The sequence below is a fragment of the Pan paniscus genome, chromosome 20, assembly GCF_029289425.2.
Source record: "Pan paniscus chromosome 20, NHGRI_mPanPan1-v2.0_pri, whole genome shotgun sequence".
NCBI lineage: Eukaryota > Metazoa > Chordata > Mammalia > Primates > Hominidae > Pan > Pan paniscus.
Genome location: NC_073269.2, coordinates 44,741,381 through 44,761,620, shown reverse-complemented (window position 1 = coordinate 44,761,620; position 20,240 = coordinate 44,741,381). Strand labels below are relative to the sequence as shown.

General features: G+C 52.5%; 1 protein-coding gene across 2 annotated transcripts in view; it reads right to left on the bottom strand.

Annotated features, from left to right (window-relative positions):
* RYR1 (ryanodine receptor 1) overlaps positions 1 to 20,240 on the bottom strand; it is a 157,842-nt gene that overhangs the window by 120,921 nt on the left and 16,681 nt on the right. For both annotated transcript variants that reach the window (XM_034945507.3, XM_034945508.3), the window contains exons 12-27: positions 18,637 to 18,758; positions 17,510 to 17,705; positions 15,166 to 15,301; positions 14,990 to 15,085; positions 14,785 to 14,903; positions 12,921 to 13,054; positions 12,259 to 12,500; positions 11,217 to 11,409; positions 9,972 to 10,188; positions 7,019 to 7,123; positions 6,696 to 6,799; positions 5,836 to 5,919; positions 4,159 to 4,466; positions 2,738 to 2,940; positions 1,458 to 1,632; positions 1,085 to 1,293 (exon numbers count right to left, since the gene is read on the bottom strand). In XM_034945507.3, coding sequence (XP_034801398.1) covers positions 1,085 to 1,293; positions 1,458 to 1,632; positions 2,738 to 2,940; positions 4,159 to 4,466; positions 5,836 to 5,919; positions 6,696 to 6,799; positions 7,019 to 7,123; positions 9,972 to 10,188; positions 11,217 to 11,409; positions 12,259 to 12,500; positions 12,921 to 13,054; positions 14,785 to 14,903; positions 14,990 to 15,085; positions 15,166 to 15,301; positions 17,510 to 17,705; positions 18,637 to 18,758 — 2,643 coding nt within the window. The remainder of the gene's footprint in view (positions 1 to 1,084; positions 1,294 to 1,457; positions 1,633 to 2,737; positions 2,941 to 4,158; positions 4,467 to 5,835; positions 5,920 to 6,695; positions 6,800 to 7,018; positions 7,124 to 9,971; positions 10,189 to 11,216; positions 11,410 to 12,258; positions 12,501 to 12,920; positions 13,055 to 14,784; positions 14,904 to 14,989; positions 15,086 to 15,165; positions 15,302 to 17,509; positions 17,706 to 18,636; positions 18,759 to 20,240) is intronic.

The window sequence follows — 20,240 nt, the reverse complement described above, 5'->3', positions numbered from 1 at the left end:
CGTTAATTTTGGGGGAGTATTTTTAGTAGAGATGGGTTTTTGCCATATTGGCCAGGCTCATCTTGAACTTCTGGGCTCAAGTGATCTGCCCGCCTTGGCCTCCCAAAGTGCTGGGATTACAGGCATGAGCCACCCTGCCCAGCTCTTTTTTTTTTTTTTTCAATGAGACAGGGTCCTCTCTGTCACTCAGGCTGGAGTGCAGTCGTGTAATCAGCTTACTGCAGTCTCGACCTCCTGAGCTCAGAGGATCCTCCTGCCTCAGTTTGCCGAGTGGCTGGGACACCAGGTGTGTGCCACAGCACCCAGCTAAGTTTTAAAAATTATTTATTAAAAAAAAATTTTTTTTTGAGATAGGGTCTTGCTCTGTCTCTTAGGCTAGAGTGCAGTGGTGTGAACACAGCTCACTGCAGCCTTTAACTTTTTTTTTTTTTTTGAGATGGAGTTTCGCTCTCCTTGCCCAGGCTGGAGTGCAAGGGCACAATCTTGGCTCACTGCAACCTCCATCTCCCGTGTTCAAGCGAGTCTCCTGCCTCAGCCCCCTAAGTAGCTGGAATTCCAGGCATGTGCCACCACATCTGGCTAATTCACTGCAGTCTTGACCTCTTGCAATCAAGCAATCCTCCAGTCTCAACCTCCTGAGTAGCTAGGGCTATATGTGCATACTACACACCTTGCTAATTTTTTTTTATTTTTTGTAGAGATGGGGTCTCCCTATGTTGCCAAGGCTGGTCTTGAACTCCTGGGCTCAAGGGATCCTCCTGCCTCAGCCTCCCTAAGTGCTGGGATAACAGGCATGAGCTACCATGCCTAGACTTAATTTTTTTTATTTTTAGAGATGGAGTTTTGCTTGTTGCCCAGGCAGGGTTTCCCTTATTTTATAGGTGAGGCACCTGGACCTCAGGAAGCTGTGGTTTGCCAAAGTTACACCCCGAGTGATACAGCCCGTGAGCCCATCACCCTGACACTTGCTTCCATGTGGTTTGTGTCCTAACATGGAGGGAAAAGAGAAACTCAAAGAAGAGCACTGTGGAAGGAAGGAGCTTTGGAGGCAGATGAGAAGGCATTGAGGGGGCTCAGTCCTTACCTCATAGTGAGGGTGTTCAAGGGGCACTGGCTCAAACTGGGGCAGGCCTTTGCTGAACCAGGTAGTGACTGGGCGCTGCATGTTGATGGCAAATGGCTCGAAGCCTTCCTGGAGGCCACAGATGGCAAAGAACCTCAGAGAGCTCACGTCCTGGCCCAGGTTCAGATGACCCACCTGGCCAGGTCCCAAGCTGCAGACGGGCAGGAAGCCTGGTGGGAGGGGATGGATGGGCAGGGGTGAGGGCAGGTGGGCAGGGCAGGGGGAGCCGAGGGGAGGAGGTAGGGATGGGAGAGTTGGAGGCAGAAGGGCAGTGCAGGGTTGGGAGAGACAGAGGAAAACAAGAAAGGGCATGTGAAGGGGTCTCAGCCCTCACCGTCCCCAATCTCAATCTCCCGGAAGGCTGTTTCGGAGCCTGAGTCAGACATGAGGACCTCGCCATTGAGGGTGAAGATAATGGTGTTCTCTGTGAGGTCGATCATACAGCCAACGACATCGCCCGGCTGCCAGGGGCGCCCAAATGGTTCACTGCCCAAGTGCCAGCGCTGGCCCTGTGAGGACGGCCAGAGAAGACATGGTGTGGGGAGACACACAGAGAAATGGAGAGATAAGGAAGCAGGGAGGGAGAGATATATGAAGACAGACATTCGAAGTGTCAGGTTCAGGGCAGGTGGTATGGAAGAGGGGTCACCCCACAGTGTCTCCATCTTTCCTCACATTTGCCTCCATGATCACAGGAATTTTTCTCCCCATTAATCTCTGTGTCTCATCCCTTCTGCCTGGGTTCTCTGCTGTTGCCATGGCTAGCATTATGCAGACCACCAAAGTGGTAGTGGGGGGCTGGAAGCAGCAGTAAGTAGAGGGATGGAAAGGAAAAATGAACCTATCAGTGTCCCCATACAGATCCATATATGCTTATATACATGCACAAAATAGATGAGTGGCTAATGAGACAGATGGATGGATGAGAAATTGGGTACATGGCTGGACAGAAGAATGATTGGAAAGTTGAGAGTTTACCTGGGTTGATACAGAGAAAGAACAAAGTGTAAGTAGGTGCAAGCATAGATAAATGGATGACAGATAGAGGGAAGAAGGGAAGGATGGTTGTATAAATGGTTGTTGGATGGGCAGATGGTTATTGGATGGATGGATGGACAGTTGGCTGGAAGAATGGATGGATGGTTGGTTGGATGGATGAGGGATGAATGGATGATGGATGGATGGTTGAATGCATGGATGGATGCATGGTTGGCTGGTCAGATGGATAGATGACGGATGGATGGATGGATGGATGGATGATGGGACTATATGTGCATGCTACCTTGCCTGGCTAATTTTTTTATTTTTTGTAGAGATGGGGTCTCCCTATGTTGGCTGGATGAATGGATGGTTGGTTAGCTGGATGGATGGATGGATGATGGATGGATGGATGGGTGGATGAATTGTTGGTTGGATAGATGGATGTCTGATAGATCAATGGATGGATGGATGGATGAATCATTGGTTGAATGGATGGATAGATGGGTGGATGAGCGGTACAGTAGATGCATGAAGTGGGGACAGAGTGAGGCACAGACAGAGGCAGGGCCAGAGTAGACAAGCTGTGGGAGAGACCACAGGACCTGGCAGAATGGTGCCCAGGGAGGTACCCACGCGGTGCCCATTGAAGACATAGGCCAGCTCGTCAGCTCCCAGCTCTACATCAGGCCTCAGCTCGGGCCTCGCCCAGCCCACTCGCATCTCGCCTGTGGTGACTGCTTCAAACTCGAAGTACCAGCGGCCGCTCTGCACTGTATAGGATTTCTCTGCCCGGAAGATGCGCACCCGGTCACAGCGAGACTGGTTCTCCACCTGACCTATAAATGAGGCCAGGCAGAGTCAGACAGGCTAGGGAAGAAGTGGATCCCAAGACATCGAGAAGTTGGTAGAAGACAGGCTTTGGGGGACAGTAAGGGCTTTGGGGAACTGTTGGAAGAGGGTCAATTTCTTGGAGTTAGAGGAGAATTGGGGAACCTCAGAAAAGTCAGAGAGAGGCAGGGACCTGTTGAGAGAGACCCCCATCTCTGTAGCAGTCAGAATTCTCAGAAAACAGGGATACTGGCAGAGACACAGAAGGAAAAAGCCAGCTCAGTGAACTGGTCAGAGTTATGGTCTGGGGTTAAGGGTCAAGATTAGGGTTGATTAGAATCAAGGGCTGAGACCAGGATTGGAGGGTCAGAGCCAGGATTATGGAAGGGATGGAAATTCAGGTTGGGGCCAAGAGTTGAGAAACTGAAGGTTGGGGACCATGGCCAGGGTTTGGGGTCAAGGCTGGGATTGGAAGCCAGTGATAGGTCAGGAGTCAGGTTAGGGGTAGGGGTGACCAGGCTCTCTAAGCCCTTGGTTGGGTGCCTTCATGTGGTAGCTACAGTTCAGAGATTAGTGATTAGGGATCAAAGCTAGAGGTCAGGAATCAGAGTCAAAGGTGGGGTTGGCACTCATTGGGTTCCTAGGCTGACGGCTCTGGTTTGCAGTCATAGCCCAGGCAGGGCTGGAGTCAGGTAAAGGGAAGTGGTTCCATCAGGTTCCGAGTTGGAACTGGGGTAAGGGTCAGAGTTTCGGGGAGGGGTCAGTCCTTTCTGACCTCCTGGTCAGTCTGCTCGATGTGATAGATATAGCCCATTTGGGCCAGGTGCAGTGGCTCACACCTGTAATCCCAGCACTTTGGGAGTCCGAGGCAGGTGGATCACGAGGTCAGGAGATCGAGACCATCCTGGCTAAAACGGTGAAATCCTGTCTCTACTAAAAATACAAAAAATTAGCCAGGCATGGTGGCACCCGCTGGTAATCCCAGCTACTCGGAAGGCTGAGGCAGGAGAATGGCGTGAACCCAGGAGGTGGAGCTTGCAGTGAGCAGAGATCGCGCCATTGCACTCCAGCCTGGGGACAGCGAGACTCCGTCTCAAAAAAAAAAAAAAAAAAAAAAAAAAAAGATATAGCCCATTTGGGGGCTGAGTCAGGTCAGAGATCAGGGATCGGGGCTGGGGTCAGAGTTGGGGTAGGAGTCAGGGCCAGGGCCAGGGGTGAGCACTCACTGGGCTCCTGGTCAGGAGGCTCGATGTTGTAGCCGTAGCCCAGGAGGGTGCGCACGGCCTGGCAGAGGCTGTCCCGGTTGCTGCGCTTGGTGGCTTCGTCCAGCAGGCGGTAGGGCACCAGCCGAGGGTTTCGGCGCGCTGGGATGTCCTGCACTGCGCTGTAGCTCCAGCCCTGGCCCACGCGGTCTCGGGCCCACACGTTGTGCCCATTTTCTGCCAGACGGTCCACCAGTGTCGTCTGCGCCGGTGTCAGCCGCACATGGCTCAGGTCCAGCGGAGCCGGCTTGTACCCATTGCTCATCATATACCTGCGGGCATGGTAGGGCTCCGTGGGACAAGGCCCTCACCTCCACTTCCGGGCTCTGCACTATATGGGATCCCTAACTGCTGACCCTTGTCCCAGCTTCGGCGTTTCTGACCTTTGATATAATGTTGCAGTTCTATGAAATTTTAGAATAAGTTTTGAGATCCCTGGCTTCTGACCCTAGGATCCTGGGACCCTAGCAAGGGCTTTGACATCAATGACCTCTAGCCCCCTTTGTCTTGACTTTGGGACCCCTATCTCTAACCCCGGAACTCTCTCAGACCTCTCACCACTAACTTTGAGGTTTTTCTCTCTTTTTTTTTTTTTTTTGGATACGGAGTTTCACTCTTGTTGCCCAGGCTGGAGTGCAATGGCACGATCTCGGCTCACTGCAACCTCCACCTCCTGGGTTCAAGTGATTCTCCTGCCTCAGCCTCCGGAGTAGCAGGGATTACAGGCATGTGCCACCACACCCGGCTAATTTTGTATTTTTGGTAGAGGGTGGGTTTCACCATGTTGGTCAGGCTGGTCTCGAATTCCCGACCTCAGGTGATCCGCCCGCCTCGGCCTCCCAAAGTGCTGGGATTACAGGCATGAGCGACTGAGCCTGGCTCTTTTTGTTTTTTTGAGGTTGTTTTCTCGTTCTGTCACCCAGGCTGGAGTGCGGTGGTGCAATCATGGCTCACTGCAGCCTCAAACTCCTGGGCTCAAGCAATTCTCCCATCTCAACCTCCCAAGTTGCTGGAACTACAGGCATGTCCCACCACCATGTCCTGCTAATTTTTAAATTTTTTGTAGAGGGGTCTCACCATGTTGCCCAGGCTGGTCTTGAACTGGGCTCAAGTGATCTTCCTGCCTCAACCTCCCAAAGTGCTGGGATTACAGGTGTGAGCCACCTCACCCAGCCCACTCTGAGGTTTCTTACTCTGATCCCAGTCCTCATCCCCCCCAAACTCCTGGGTCTGGAGTCCTTGACCTCTGAACTCAGGACGTGTAACTGCTCACCTATAATTTCAGGATCCCTTACTTATACAACTCCAACAACCTCCAGATTCTCACCTCTTACCATTGGCCCCTTACCCCTTACGTGGACATGTGACCTCTGCTCTCATTTTCCCTGACTCTAGGCAGACCCTGAGCCTGGATCCTGGACTCATACCCTCTCTCTCTCTCTCTCTGAAACTCCCAACTCCTCAATCCTGGACATTCACCTCTGACCCCAGAGCCCTGACCCTATGACCTTCACCCTAACCCAAGTCTCCTTCCTCTCTAACCTCAGCCTCCCCACAAGACCCCTCGACCTCCCTAGCCCTTAGCACAGCATCCCCAGCCCCCAGTCCATCCCCAGACAGGACCTGGCTGCCCACACTCACGTCTTGGGGAGTTTTGTCTTCTTCAGGTTGTCCTCCGCCTTCTCATCCGCCATGCCCACGTGGCAGCCCAGAGCCAGCAGAGTCCTGGGGTTGGGGGAGTGGAGGCGACAGGTCACACCCCTCAGAGCTCCCTGCCCCGTCTCCTCCCACGGCCTCAGGGTCTCCAGCTCCCTCTACCTCTGCTGCTTCAGTGCCTGGGGCGCTCTGGCCCTGTCTCTCTTGATCCTGGCCTCAGGCTTCGTGACTTCTGTCTTTCCCTGCGCCTTGTCTGTATAACTAACTATGTCTGTCTTTTCCTGTCTGCCACTTTCTCCTGTCTCCCTGTCTCTTTCTGCATCTCTCTCTCTTTCCATCCCCACCTTTTCTTTCTCTCTCTTTCTGCCTCTGTCCCTTTCTTGCTCCCCGTTTGCTTCTTTTTTTTTTTTTTTTTTTCTGAAATGGCGTCTTGCTCTGTCGCCCAGGCTGGAGTGCAGTAGCGTGATCTCGGCTCGCTGCAACCTCTGCCTCCCAGGTTCAAATGATTCTCCTGCCTCAGCCTCCTGAGGAGCTGGGATTACAGGGGTGCACCACCACGCCCGGCTAAGTTTTGTATTTTTAGTAGAGACGGGGTTTTGCCTTGTTGGCCAGACTGGTCTTGAACTGCTGACCTCAAGTGATCCACCCGTCTCGGCCTCCCAAAGTGCTAGGATTACAGGTGTGAGCCACCGTGCCCGGCCACTCCCCGTTTGTTTCTGTCTCACAATCCCTGTCCCCTCCATCCTTCTCTCTCTCAGTCTCTACCTCCTGCCCTGTCTCTCCATGCCTCCCTCCCCCACCGCACCAGCAGCCAGCCCCAACCCCCGGCTCCCCTGGGCCCTCACTTGAGCGTCTCCCCAGACATCTGCAGGTTGTAGTTCCTCTCAGGCTCTGGAAGGCTGTGGAAGTCCACAAGACACGGGTGCAGCCTCTTGTTGTCATCCCGAACCTGGAGAAAACCCAGGGTCAACTCCATGTGCTCCCCTTTCCTCCCCACTCCCCACATGCCCAGACTGTGACCCCTGACCTCCAACCCTAGTTCTGCCACCCTCAGTCCAAGGACCCCCTGGTGCCTTGTGGTCCCTCCCTCCTCTCCGCCGGTGAGCCGCTCTCCCTCCTGGCACCGCAAGTCTAGCCGGCCTCCCGCAGGCTGCAGGCAGCCCCTCACCGGGCCGTAGGTCCAGCCCTGCTCGATGCGGGTTAGCGCCCAGAGCTCGTGGATGTTCTCCGCCAGCTTCTCCCGAATGCGCTCCAGATGGGGCGGCAGGACAATCTAGAGGCAGAGGGACGTTCTTGAGACCCCAAGGTCCCTCTACCCTCCTCCATCATGACCCCTCTTCCCAAGGACACCTGTGAGCCCTGGGAGGCTCCTCCAGCACCCCCTTTCCCACCATCCAGCAGCCCTGCTCCCCATCCCTCGCCTTGACTCCAGGGTTGACACTCAGATGGGTGAGGGCTTAGCATTCTCAGAATTAAGGAATTATCCAGGGCCAGCCGTAGTGGCTCACATCTGTAATCCCAGCACTTTGGGAGGCTAAGCGTGGGGGGGGGGGGGCAGATCGCCTGAGGTCAGGAGTTCAAGACCAGCCTAGGCAACATGGTGAAACACCTTCTCTTCTAAAAATACAAAAAATTAGCCAGATGTGGTGGTGCGCACCTGTAGTCCCAGTTACTTGGGAGGCTAAGGCAGGAGAATCGCTTGAACTCTGGAGGCAGAGGTTGCAGTGAGCCAAGATTGTGCCACTGCACTTCAGCCTGGGCAACAGAGCAAGACTCTGTCTCCAAAAAAAAAAAAAAAAAAAAAAAAAGAGAGAGAGAGAGAGAATTAAGGAATTATCTGGGATGGGTCTGTCTCCCCCGTGGACTGGGAGCTCCATGAGGACAGGGCCTGGGGCTGCCCTGGTCTCCACCAAGTCCCCAGCCCTATCCAGCCCAAAACCAGACTCAGATCCAGAAGAGAGGCTCAGGAAATGTTTGCTGAATGAAAAGAATGGAGGAGTCTCCTTCCTTCTCCGTGTGAGGATCATAGCGATACCTAATAAGGACTCAGTGAGATCATTAATGTAAATTACTAAATGTTACATAGTTAATATCGATGCCTGGCGGAGGGTAAGAGCCTAGTAGACAGTAGCGGTGTTGGTGTTCCGCAGGCAAGAGGCAATGATGGTTTGGACTTGGGCGGGACATGGGGATGAGGAAAGCGGGGTCGGGGGGATGTCTGGGAGGCCGAGTGGACAGCCCACGAGGCTGACAGGCTGGGGGATGGGGACAGAGGCATCCAGGGTGAGGCCCAGGGCACTGGTCTGGGGACAGGGGGATGATGAAGTCACCCCCGCAGAAGATATCACTGCTACTAATAATGAGTGACTGTCTTGAGTGCTTACTGTTTAATCAGGACTGGACTAAGCATCTTGCCTATATCCATTCATCTTACCTTCACAACAATGAACAATGCTATCAGATATCAGGGTGTTATCCCCTTTTCCTCACGGAGGAAGAAACTGAGGCTCAGGGAGGGGAGGTCACATGCCCAAGATCACGTGACTGAAAACCAAACCTTTGCTGTCAGGCTTTTAAACCTAACCTATATTCCCTCCTATAGGGACATGCTTGGAGGGAAGGCAAAAACAGTCCTTTCTTTCTTTCTTCTTTTGAGATGGAGTCTTGCTCTGTTGCCCAGGCTGGAGTGCAGTGGTGCGATCTCGGCTCACTGCAACCTCCACCTCCCGGGTTCAAGTGATTCTCCTGCCTCAGCCTCCTGAGTAGCTGGGATTACAGGTGCCTGCCACCATGCCTGGCTCATTTTTGTATTTTCAGTAGAGATGGGGTTTCACTGTGTTGGCCAGGCTGGTCTTGAATTCCTGACTTTAGGTGATCTGCCCGCCTCAGCCTCCCAAAGTGCTGAGATTACAGGCATGAGCCACCACACCCAGCCTTTTTCTTTCTTTCTCTCTCTCTCTCCCTTTCTTTTTTTTTTTTTTTTTTCAGGGTTTTGCTCTGTCACCCAGGCTGGAGTGCAGTGGTACAATCATAGCTCACTGCAGCCTCGAATCCCTGGGCTCAAGTGACCCTCCCATCTCAGCCTCCCAAGTAGCTGGGACTACAGTCGTGGACCATCACCTCAGCTAACTTTTAATTTTTAGTAGAGATGGGGTCTTGCTATGTTGCCTAGGCTGGTCTCAAACTCGTGGACTCAAGCAATCCTGCCTCGGCCTCTCAGAGTTCTAGGATCGCAGGTGTGAGCCACCCTTTCTTTGTGGGGCAGTGGTGAGGACTCCCTGAGACTGCGATTCTGCTCCGACAGAATCCTTTGCCTCTCTGTGCTCAGTTTCTCCATCTGTTAAACAACGAGGTTCCCAGCTTCTAGGGCAGCTCCCCACCTCTCTCACTCCTTTTAAAAAATTGTCTAAATTTGTAAATATTAAAAATTTTTTTTTTATAAAGATGGGGTATCACTATGTTACCCATACTAATCTCGAACTTTTGGGCTCAAGCGCGAGGCCCCCACTTCGGCTTCCCAAAATGTTGGTTGTTTTTGTTTGTTTGTTTGTTTGTTTTGAGATGAAGTCTCACTCTGTTGCCCAGGCTGGAGTGTAGTGGCACGATCTTGGCTCATTGCAACCTCTGCCTCCCAGGTTCAAGCAATTCTCCTGCCTCAGCCTCCTGAGTAGCTGGGATTACAGGCACCTGCTACCATGCTAATTTTTGTTTTTTGTTTTGTTTTGTTTTGACATGGAGTTTCACTCTTGTTGCTTAGGCTGGAGTACAATGGCGTGACCTCAGCTCACTGCAACCTCCACCTCCCGGGTTCAAGCGATTCTCCTGCCTCAGTCTCCCGAGTAGCTGGGATTATAGGCGCCCGCCACCACACCCAGCTAATTTTTGTATTTTTAGTAGAGACAGGGTTTCACTTTCACCGTGTTGGCCAGGCTGGTCTTGAACTCCTGACCTCAGGTGATCCACCTGCCTCGGCCTCCCAAATTGCTGGGCTTACAGGCGTGAGCCACCACGCCTGGCCATCCAAAGTGCTGGGATTACAGCATGAACGATGGCACCCTGCCCCCTCTCTGACTCCTAAGAGACCCTGCCTCACCAGAAAACCTTTGCAGGGCAGGCAGTACCTGGACAGTGTCCACAGGGCAGGGCACGAAGTCGGTGTGTGAGAGGCAGCGACTGGGGCCCACCAGGTGAGGCCCCCGGGGCCCCTCCCGTCGATACTCCTTGATGGGTTCAAGATGGAGTCGCTCTCGAGGGAGCACAGCCTCATGGCATGGAGCATAGCCAGGTGGGGGCAGGAACTTGAATTCACCATGGCGGCCACCAAGGAGGAACCGCACCCTGGGGAAGGACAATGGGGATCATTGAGGGGAGGTTATGGGGGACAGTCTGTGGTCAGTGGGGGACATGGAAGCAGTCCTGGGATCAATGGAAAGTTCTGGGGAGACCAAAGGTCACCGGGCAGTCATCGTGTCCTGGAGGTCATTTAGAAGTCATAAAAGAAAGTCTAGAGTCAAAGGAATATCATAAGGGAATTAAGAGCCAGGGAGTTGAGAGCGGGAGGGTCTCTGGTTAATCTAGAAGAGTTCAGATGACTGCAAGGTCATGGAACAGTCCTTCAGAGGAGACCCCAGGTCAACAGAGCATTCGGGGACATTGGAAGTTTGGGGAGACCAATAAGAAGGTCATTTGAGAAGTCACTGAGCATCTGTTACAATTATGAAATAAACATAAACACCACTGAATGGACATTCGGAGAGCTTGGGGTGATTGGGAAAGGACTGGATCATTGGGGGGGTCTTTGGAATAACTGGGGTTATTCGGGAGCAGGGTCACTGGGCAAGTCTGGGTCTATTGAAAGGTCATCGGGAGATGCTGGCATTATTAAGAGATTATTGAGAGAGTATGGTGTCATTGGAAGAGTCTGAAGTCATTAGGGGGTTAAAGAGGGTCTGGAGTCATTAGATCATTATCAGATTCTGGAGTCATTGGGAGAGTCTGAGGCCACTGGGGAGTCAAGGAAGGTCTGGAGTCATCATCAGATTCTGGAGTCACTGGGAAAGTCTGAGGTCATTGGGAGGTCACCGGAAGAACCTTGGGTTGTTGAGAGACCACTAGGAGGGTCTGAGACCATTATCTCAGAGGTTACTGGAAGGACGTGGGGTTAGGGAGAATCTGAGGTCATTGGAAAGAGTCTGGGGTCACGTGGAGGTCCCTGGGATCTTCGAGTAAGGGTTCTGGACACCAGTCAGTCTTGATGGTAGGCTGCAGTGTCCTGGCCTCCTGGGGGGCCATGGAGTGACTGGGGAAGCTGTCTCAGGTCAGTCCTAGGTCTGAGGACTGGCCGTGGGGTGGGGGCAAGTTCTCACCTGACACCAGCCGAGAAGCTGACAACAGGGAAGAAGAGCCCGTCCAGGTTGAAGGACTCAAAGACACCCTGCACGGGGCAGCCGTTGATGCGGAAGGAGATGGACGGCACACTGAGGTCCAGGCAGCAGCTGATCACATCTTCAGGGGCCAAGAGGTGCTGCCCTGGGGAAGTCACCGGGCGTGCCACGTGTCCTGCATCAGTCACCAGAGATGGGTCAGACGTCACAGGTCCCACAGAACCAATGATACCAAGAGAAAAGGGACAGATATTAGAGGCTCCTGTGGGGATTGCATCCTGGAAACCCTAATGGAAAGTGCTCCCTTGGATGCTCCCGTAGCTCTGAAATGAAGGGCAGAGGTCAGGGTTCCCCTGAAGTTAGGATTCTGAGCTGTGGGGCCAGAGATTAAATCCTCCTGGGGGCCGGATGCAGTGGCTCACACCTGTAATCCCAGCACTTTGGAAGGCCAAGGCGGATGGATCACTTGAGGTCAGGAGACCAGCCTGGCCAATGTGGTGAAACCCTGTCTCTACTAAAAATACAAAAATGAGCCGGGCATGGTGGCGCATGCCTGTAATCCCAGCTACTCAGGAGGCTGAGGCAGGAGAATCACTTGAACCCAAGAGGCAGAGGTTGCAGTGAGCTGAGATCATGCTACTGCACTCCAGCCTAGGAGACAGAGTGAGACTCCATTTCAAAACAAACAAACAAACAAACAAACAAAATAAATAAATAAATAAATTCTCCTGGGGTTAGAAGTCAAAGATCAGAGATCACAGTAATCTGCATGATCTTCTGGGATATCTAGGGTCAGAGGTCACACCTACTCTGGGATCAGAGTTCTGTAGATAACGAGGATACAAGTCAGAGCCGGGAATCTAGAAGCTCTGGGGTTAGGGTCTTGGGAAATGAGGACTAAAAGGTCAAAAGTTGACCTTTTCAGGGAGTCAGGATCCTGAGAACCCCAAGGTGTATGGTCAGAGACTTAGAAATGCTGGGGTCAATGGTCAGGGGTGAGGGTCCCCTGGAAGGGGTCAGGTACCTGTCCAGAGATGCAGTCCATCAAAGCCGTAGGAATAGAGGTCATCGCCGACCCCGTTGCCGCCCCAGCCCTCGCCGGCCCCAGGGTAGGGGGTGTAGCCCTCGGTGAGGGCCCAGCCCACCCGCAAGTGGGTGGCCTGAGCTGTCAGAAATGGAGTCACCTCGTCCACCATCACCTCAAAGTACCATTTGCTGTACTGCGTGGTGCCTTCCGCTCGGCCCACAAAGATGTTGGGGCGGATGCTGCAGGAGAGATGGGACAGGAGAGGGGGATGACGGAGAGGCAGAGAGGAGAGCCAAGTGGTGGGAAGCCGGAGAGAGACAGGCATCCAAAGACAGAGAAAGAGAGATGGGAGAGAGACAGGGAGAAAGACATGGAGGAAGAATCGAGACAGAAACAGGCAAAGATAAAAAGAGAAAACAGAGAGAGAGAGAGAGGGAGAAAGAAAGAGAAACAGATAGAGGCAGAAATGGAGCCAGGAAGACAGAACAAGAGGAGTGGATGCCAAGGGAGAGTGGGGCCACAGTGGACATCTGTGAGGACTGGTTGTTAACCCTGGGGTGGGAGATTAAGGAAGGGACATCCACCTGGGTGTGGAGTCTCTAAGTCAGGGAGAGGGTTGAGAGGTTCTGAGTTCTGGGGTCAGATGTTGAGAGCCAGACCTGGTGACATAGTTGATGAGGTTTGTCTGCAGCAGAAGCTCACGGCCAGGCAGCAAGTTCTCAGTAATAAGATCTTGGTTGGAGCGTACAGCCACACCATTACACACACACAGGGAGCATAGCACGTCCAGGACCTAGAGGTCAAGGTCAGAGGTTAAAGGGTGTGTAGGCACCGGGGCAGGATCTACAGAAGAACCCTGGGAGGGAGGGAAGCCAGGAGGAAAGGACAGCGCATCGGGATAAGATGTGGCAATTTTGACTGAGAGGAGGTGGTGAAAGTGGAAGGTCAGGGATCAGAGAAAGGTTAGGGGTCAAAGAGGAAGATCTGGCAAGAGGCTGAGGGAGGGTCACATGAGTTGGGATAAAGTATCAGCAATGTAAGGAAGGAGATACTGGAGTAGTGAGGTAAGAGGTCAGAAGGCAGACTGAAACGACCAGTGAGAGACACAGGAATCAAGATGAAATTTTAAATCAGCAGGGGTTGCAAACTTGTGTCTTTAGGGGCCAAGTGGAAAATGTATTAGGCTGGAGCAAAAGTAATTCTGATTTTTGTTATTCCTTTTTTTTTTTTTTGAGATAGAGGCTGGCTCTGTCGCCCAGGCTGGAGTGCAGTGGCGCAATCTCAGCTCACTGCAAGCTCTGCCTCCCGGGTTCACATCATTCTCCTGCCTCAGCCTCCCGAGTAGCTGGGACTACAGGCACCCGCCACCATGCCTGGCTAATTTTTTGTATTTTTAGTAGAGACGGGGTTTCACCGCGTTAGCCAGGATGGTCTCGATCTCCTGACCTCGTGATCCGCCCACCTTGGCCTCCCAAAGTGCTGGGATTACAGGCGTGAGCCACCATGTCCGGTTGTCATTCCTTTTAATAGCAAAACTGCAATTACTTTTGCACCGACTGAATAAATGTGTGAAGTGGTTAGAAATAATGCAACAGGAACTTGTAGGGCTATGGCAAACTACAGAGTGTGTGTATATATATACAGTCCACCTAGAGGCTGTAATATTTGAAAATTTTAAAAACATTTCAGCGCCACCGGCGGGGCACGGTGGCTCACACCTGTAATCCCAGCACTTTGGGAGGCCAAGGTGGGTGGATCACCTGAGGTCAGGAGTTCGAGACCAGACTGGCCAACATGGTGAAACCCTGTCTCTACTAAAATTACAAAAATTAGCTGGGCGTGGTGGCGGGCACCTGTAATCCCAGCTACTCAGGAGGCTGAGGCAGGAGAATTGCTTGAACCTGGGCAGAGGTTGCAGTGAGCTGAGATCATGCCACTGCGCTCCCACTCCAGTCTGGGTGACAGAGCGAGACTCTGTATCAAAAAAAAAAAAAAAAAAAAAAAAGCCAGGCGCCGGTGGTTCACGCCTGTAATTCCAGCATTTGGGAGGCTGAGGTGGGCGGATCACGAAGCCAAGAGATCGAGACCATCCTGGCCAACATTGTGAAACCCCGTCTCTACTAAAAAAAAAATACAAAAATTAGCTGGGCATGGTGGTGTGTGCCCGTAGTCCCAGCTACTTGGGAGGCCGAGGCAGGAGAATCGCTTGAACCCAGGAGGCAGAGGTTGCAGTGAGCCAAGATAGCGCCACTACACTCCAGTCTGAGCGACAGTGTGAGACTCTGTCTCAAAAAAAAAAAAAAAAAACATTTCAGAGATCTAACCAAGCACATCTGTGGCCCAGAATCAACTTAAGAGTCATCGTTTGAGACCCCTGTGTTGAGATGAAAGCCAGTGGGAGTGGTGTACAGGTGAGAGATGAGATGGAGGAGGGAAGTGAGGGAGTGAGCAGAGTTCTGGGGCCCTGGGGAGAGGTCAGCATTCAGAGTTCAGGGGATGAGAGGTCAGGGGTGAGGGGCCGACCTTGTGGTTCCTCCCATGCTTGTCCAGGAGGGAGATGATGGACTTGATGTGATTCTCCTGGATGATGTTCAGAACCTCCGGACTCTCAATGAGGACACAGTACAGGACCTCCAGGATGCCTGCCAGGGTTCCCAGAATGAGAGGTGAAGCGGCCATGCCCATCCCCTCCCACAAGCCTCTGTCCCACTCCCCCGGGTTCTCCTACCAGACGAGGCCTCCAGCCGATCCAGCTTGCTGACCAGCCAGTCCAAGTTTGTGGAGAAGAGGGCACAGTTGCTACGATTGCCACGGATTAGAGAAGCTGAGGGGGGAAGAGGTGTCAGATCCAATAGGACTGGGGATCTGGGGTGTTCTCAGGGGAGTCAGGACTGGGACCCCTACCTAGGAGTTCATAGAGAAGATTCACAATCTCTTTCCAGGACTCGGCTGCCTCCTCCCCTGCAAACTCAGCAAAGTGGGCAGCAGTGGTGTAGACATTTAGGCGGTCTATGCAATTCAGGACCATGGAGAGCATCCCCTAGGACGAGGAAAATAAGAAGCGTCACAATAGGAGACCCAGGCCCTCCCTTCCTTGTCTTTCTTGGATTCACGAATTCATATTCCTTCAACAACTAGTGATGGTGTGTTCCCAGATCTAAATCAGCCCCTTTGGTTTCATATTCCCAATCAGTCCCATTGCTCTCCTCTCCTCCTTGGCTCCCCATATCTATTCTTGTCCTCTCTGACTCTATCCCCAATATGAGATTCAGTCCATGATAATTCAGTCCTTATTAACACCAGGACTGAGTTTATACTTCCCCTTCCTGCACTTTTCTCTCCATGCTACTTACTTCCAGGAACCCCACTCCCCCAACCATCCAACTGGAACCCCACTCCCACCAACTGGAGAGGCCCAGTTCATTCTCCACACCAACCATCAGAAAGATTTTTCTCACTTTATCTTTTCTTTTTTTTTTTTACATTTTAATATTTTTTCTTATTTCATTGTGAATCATAATATACATACAGAAAAGTACATAAAACATATACAATCCTCATTATTCATAGTTATGTTCTATAAAGTGATTATGAAGACTGAATTATCAAATACTGAACCACTGCTTCTAGGGGAAATACAGGGAGTCCCTGAGAGTCTGTGACAGCATTTTCATCAACCACTTATTACCTAACCTTGTTTTTTATGTTTCTGTTTAAAGACAGTTATTTAATATATATTGTTGAGTCATTAACATTAAATTCACAGCCAATAGTACTATAACTCATGCCTTAATTAAGCTTACCTAACACATATTTTCTCAGTAAGGCACATCATAGCTTTCTTGCACTTAGGAAAGCTAGACAGCACTTCAGCACTACACTTGGGAGACATTATAAACAGTGAAATCAACAAAAAGGACAAAACTGTCTGGGTGCAGTGGCTCACGCCTGTAATCCCAGCTCTTTGGGAGGTGGAGGCGGGTGGATCACCTGAGGTCAGGAGTTTGAGACGAGCCTGGCCAACATGGCGAAACCCCATCTCTACTAAAAATACAAAAATTAGCCAGGCGTGGTGGCTCACACCTGTAGTTTCAGCTACTTGGGAGGCTGAGGCAGGAGAATCATTTGAACCTCGGAGGTGGAGGTTGCAGTGAGCCAAGATCACACCACTGCACTCCAGCCTGGGCGACAGAGAGAGACTCTGTTTCAAAAAACAAGACAAAACAAAACAATTGTTGTATCTGCATCCTGGGGCCTAGATCAGTAGTGAGAGGAGCAGTGCCTCAAAGTGGAGAGCACAACCAAAGTGGCATCACACTTACCGGCTCTGCCACTAACTAGCTGTGACTGTAGAGGACCAAAACCTCCTGTGGCTCCCAAAGCCAAAGTCCTCACCAAGGCCTGGCCCTCGTCACCTCTCTGCCCTCATTTCCTCCCACTCTCCCACCCAAGCCTCCCTGCTCCAATCACCACCTGACTGTTTCTGGAACATGCCAAACACCCGCCCACCTCATGGCCTTTGCACATGGCTTCCTCTCTTCCTCCAGGTCACCCTGCCTGACAGCTCTGTCTTAAACTGCAAAACCCCAACACTCCCTACCCCTTACCTGCTGAATTTTTCTCTTTAACAGTTATTACCATCTAATATGCCATACAATTTACTTATTTATTTTATTGATCTCCTGTCTCTCCCCGCCATGTCAACTCCATAAGGACAGAGATTTTTTTCTGTTTTGTTCACAGCTGGCCTCCCCTCCCTAATGCCCAAAGATCTATTTCTGGCTCGGCACCTCCCATACCCCACACTGATTCTGTCCGCCCACCCCACAGACCCCGCGCCAGCAGACCCCGCCCGCTGAGTCGGCAGCCCTACCTCTGACCTCTGGCCCCACTCCTGGCCTCACCTCCCCGGGCCTCACCCTATACCTGAGCTTCACATAGGCCCCGCCCCTCAGCTCTTTTATTCCATCCTTCTCTCCAGGCCCCGCCCCCTGATCGGCCATACGCCCTGCCCCTTCCCAAAGGTCCTGCCCACCAGCACAGCAGGCCCGCCCCTCCCAAGGCCCCGCCCCATCATGTTCTCACTGGCTGGGGTTCCTGTCCGGCTCCTTCTCCTGCCCCGCCCCCTTCTCAGACCCTACTTCCCCAGGTCCCTCAGGCCCTGCCCCGCCCAGCGCCGTGGCCCCGCCCCTCAGTGGTCCCGCCCCCTGGGCCCACAGGCCCCGCTCCGCCCTCGCCACGTCCTCACCTCCTCCTGGAAGAGGCTCTGGCGGTTGCGCAGGCTTCGCAGCTTGCTCTGCTTCTCCTCGTGCTGCAAGTCCTCGGAGGGAGGCTCAAAGTAGATGATGAGGTCCTGCAGGCTCAGGATAACGCCCTCGATGGGCAGCGCCGTGCCAGCGGGTGGCCCCGAGCCCCGTGGCTTCCCGCTGAAGCTGTCCAGGCTCCTACAGGGACCTCGCAGCTGTCAGCCACGGCTGGGAGCGCGAACTGCCGCAACCTCACTGCCGCAACCTCACTCCCGCAAGACTCCCCCAGACCCACCCGTTTTACAGAGAGGGAGACAGACGCAGAGAGGGAAAAGCATTTGTCCGAGGTCACACAATGGCCAAGGGCAGAGCTGGGACTGGGACTCGCTCCTGTGTAGGTACAGGGGGTCCCGGAACTCAGGGATGGAGAGGTCCAGGGTCCAGGCTCTGGGTGTCAGGGGTGTGAAAGTTGGGTGATGATCAGGAATGTGATCATGGTTGTCAAGGTCAGATTAGGGGTCAAGTGTACAGAGGTCAGGAGTTTAGAGGTTAGGGGTCATGTGTATATTATTGTTATTATTTTTTGAGAAGGGTCTCGCTCTGTCATTGAAGCTGGAGTATAGTGGCTCACTGCAGCCTCTGCCCCCCTGGCTCAAGCAATCCTCCCTCCTCAGCTTCCCATGCAGCTGGGACTACAGGCACGTGCCACCACACCTGGCCAATATTTTGTAATTTTTTTTATAGAGACAGGGTTTCACTATGTTGCTCAGGCTGGTCTCGAACTCCTGGACTCAAGCAATCTGCCCGCCTCAGCCTCTCAAAGTGCTAGGATTACAGGCATGAGCCACTGTGCCCAGCCTGATTTTTTTTTTTTTTTTTTTTTTTTTTGGTATAGGCGGGGTCTCCCTGTGCTGCCCAGGCTGGTCTCAAGCTCCTGGGCTCAAGCGATCCTCATGCCTTGCCCTCCCAAAGTCTTGGGATTACAGGTGTGAGCCACTGAGCTTGGCCCACGTATATGTTAGACAAGGGTGTGGGCAACAGAGGTAGAGATGAAAGAGGCCAAGTGTATGGATGCCCGGAGCATGGGACAGCACAGGAGTCACCCCAGCAGGGAGGGCAGGTCGCTCACTTGATGAACTGGTTGTATAGGCCATTGGTGCTGTGGATCATGCGGGCGGCCTGGGACTCCTCCTGCTGGCAGCGGGTCAGCGACAGTGCGTCGTCCATGTGGCCCTCCTGGTGCAGCATGGCCTAGGAGTGGGGAGACAGAGGTCTGGAGTGGGCCCAGCCACCCAGGGCTATGCCCTCAAGACGTCTGTCCAGACTTGAGTTCTGCACTTGCCCCCTCCTCCCTGCTCTGCAGAATCTCACTGCAAATTCCTCCTCATTTTTCTGTCCCCCGTCATCTGTCTCCTCCGTGTCTTTGATTCTCTCTCTCCTCTCTGTCTCTCTCTGTCCCTGTTTTTGGTTTTGTCTGTCTTTGTCTCTCTATCTCTCTCACCTCTGTCCCTGCCTCTCTCTCTCTATCTCTCTATCCCTATCTCCTTCCTGTCTCTGTCTCCAGGCCAGACCCTTTCCACCTGTACCTACTGCTGACTTAACATTCCCCCCGACCAGAAAGCTCTAACCCCCAAATTGAACCTGTCCCAGATAGAATGCCAGACCACCTTTCCACGAGGTGAGACCATCATGGCTGCCAGCTTCACCCCAAGCCGACCTCCCCAGAACTCATCCAGTCTGTGGCTGTAAATACCATCCACCTGCTGATGATGCTCATGTGTTCCCACTTTGGACATGGCCCAGGCCCCGTCTCTACGCCCTTGGCTCATGTATTCAACTACAGGCCTGTTTTTGCAAACAGGTGCCTCCCCAAGGATTCCTACTTGTCCATTCAGCAAGGCTGTAGTAAGTGGCTCTGTTCTAGGCACTGGCAGTAAAGCCTAAGATCCCTGTCCTTCTGAGCCAACACTGACTGTCCCCTAACTCGGTTGATGGCACTGATACAAGAGGTAGAAAAAAATTATTTAGGCAGAGAGTAAGGGCAACAGAGTCCTCGGCAGAGTTTCCTTTCTAACGGAAAGCAGCCCCCAAAATAATTTCTTTTCTAACAAAGAGCAGCCTGGAAAATCGAGCTACAAGCTTGCATGGGGGAATGTGCCGATAGAAAAGGTATACCTGGGGCTAGGCATGTCCAACATGGAGGCTCCATCTTCCCTTTATTTATTTATTTATTTATTGTTTCCACGTGTACAGAAAAGGAATGGGCAACTTGGCCAGCTCAGGCAGAGGACCCGCTTGTACAATAAAAGCTTAGGGTGGAGGCAGCCAGAAATTTGTGCCCTATGCAAATGGCACAACTGGTCCAACCAGTCTTTTGCACCCTAGGTAAATCAGATACCACCTCCCCACCAGCTCATCTGTAAAGCCCCCTGCATTTCACCATGGAACCCCCTGCATTTCAACCCATTTTTCTGGGACCCTTCTCTGCAGTAGAGAGCTCCTTCTTTCGCCTATTAAATGTCCCTTCTTAACCTCACTCTTTGTGTGTCTGTGTCCTTGTTCTCTGTGGCTGTGAGACCACAAACCTCGGGTGATACTCCAGACAATGAGGCTGTTTCAGCACTTCCATCCTTCCAGTTGCTTGGGGCAAAAAATCATGGCATCATCCTCAACCCCTCCCCTTCTCTTACCCCATAGCCAATCTGTCAGCAAATCCTGTTGGCTCTACCCTCA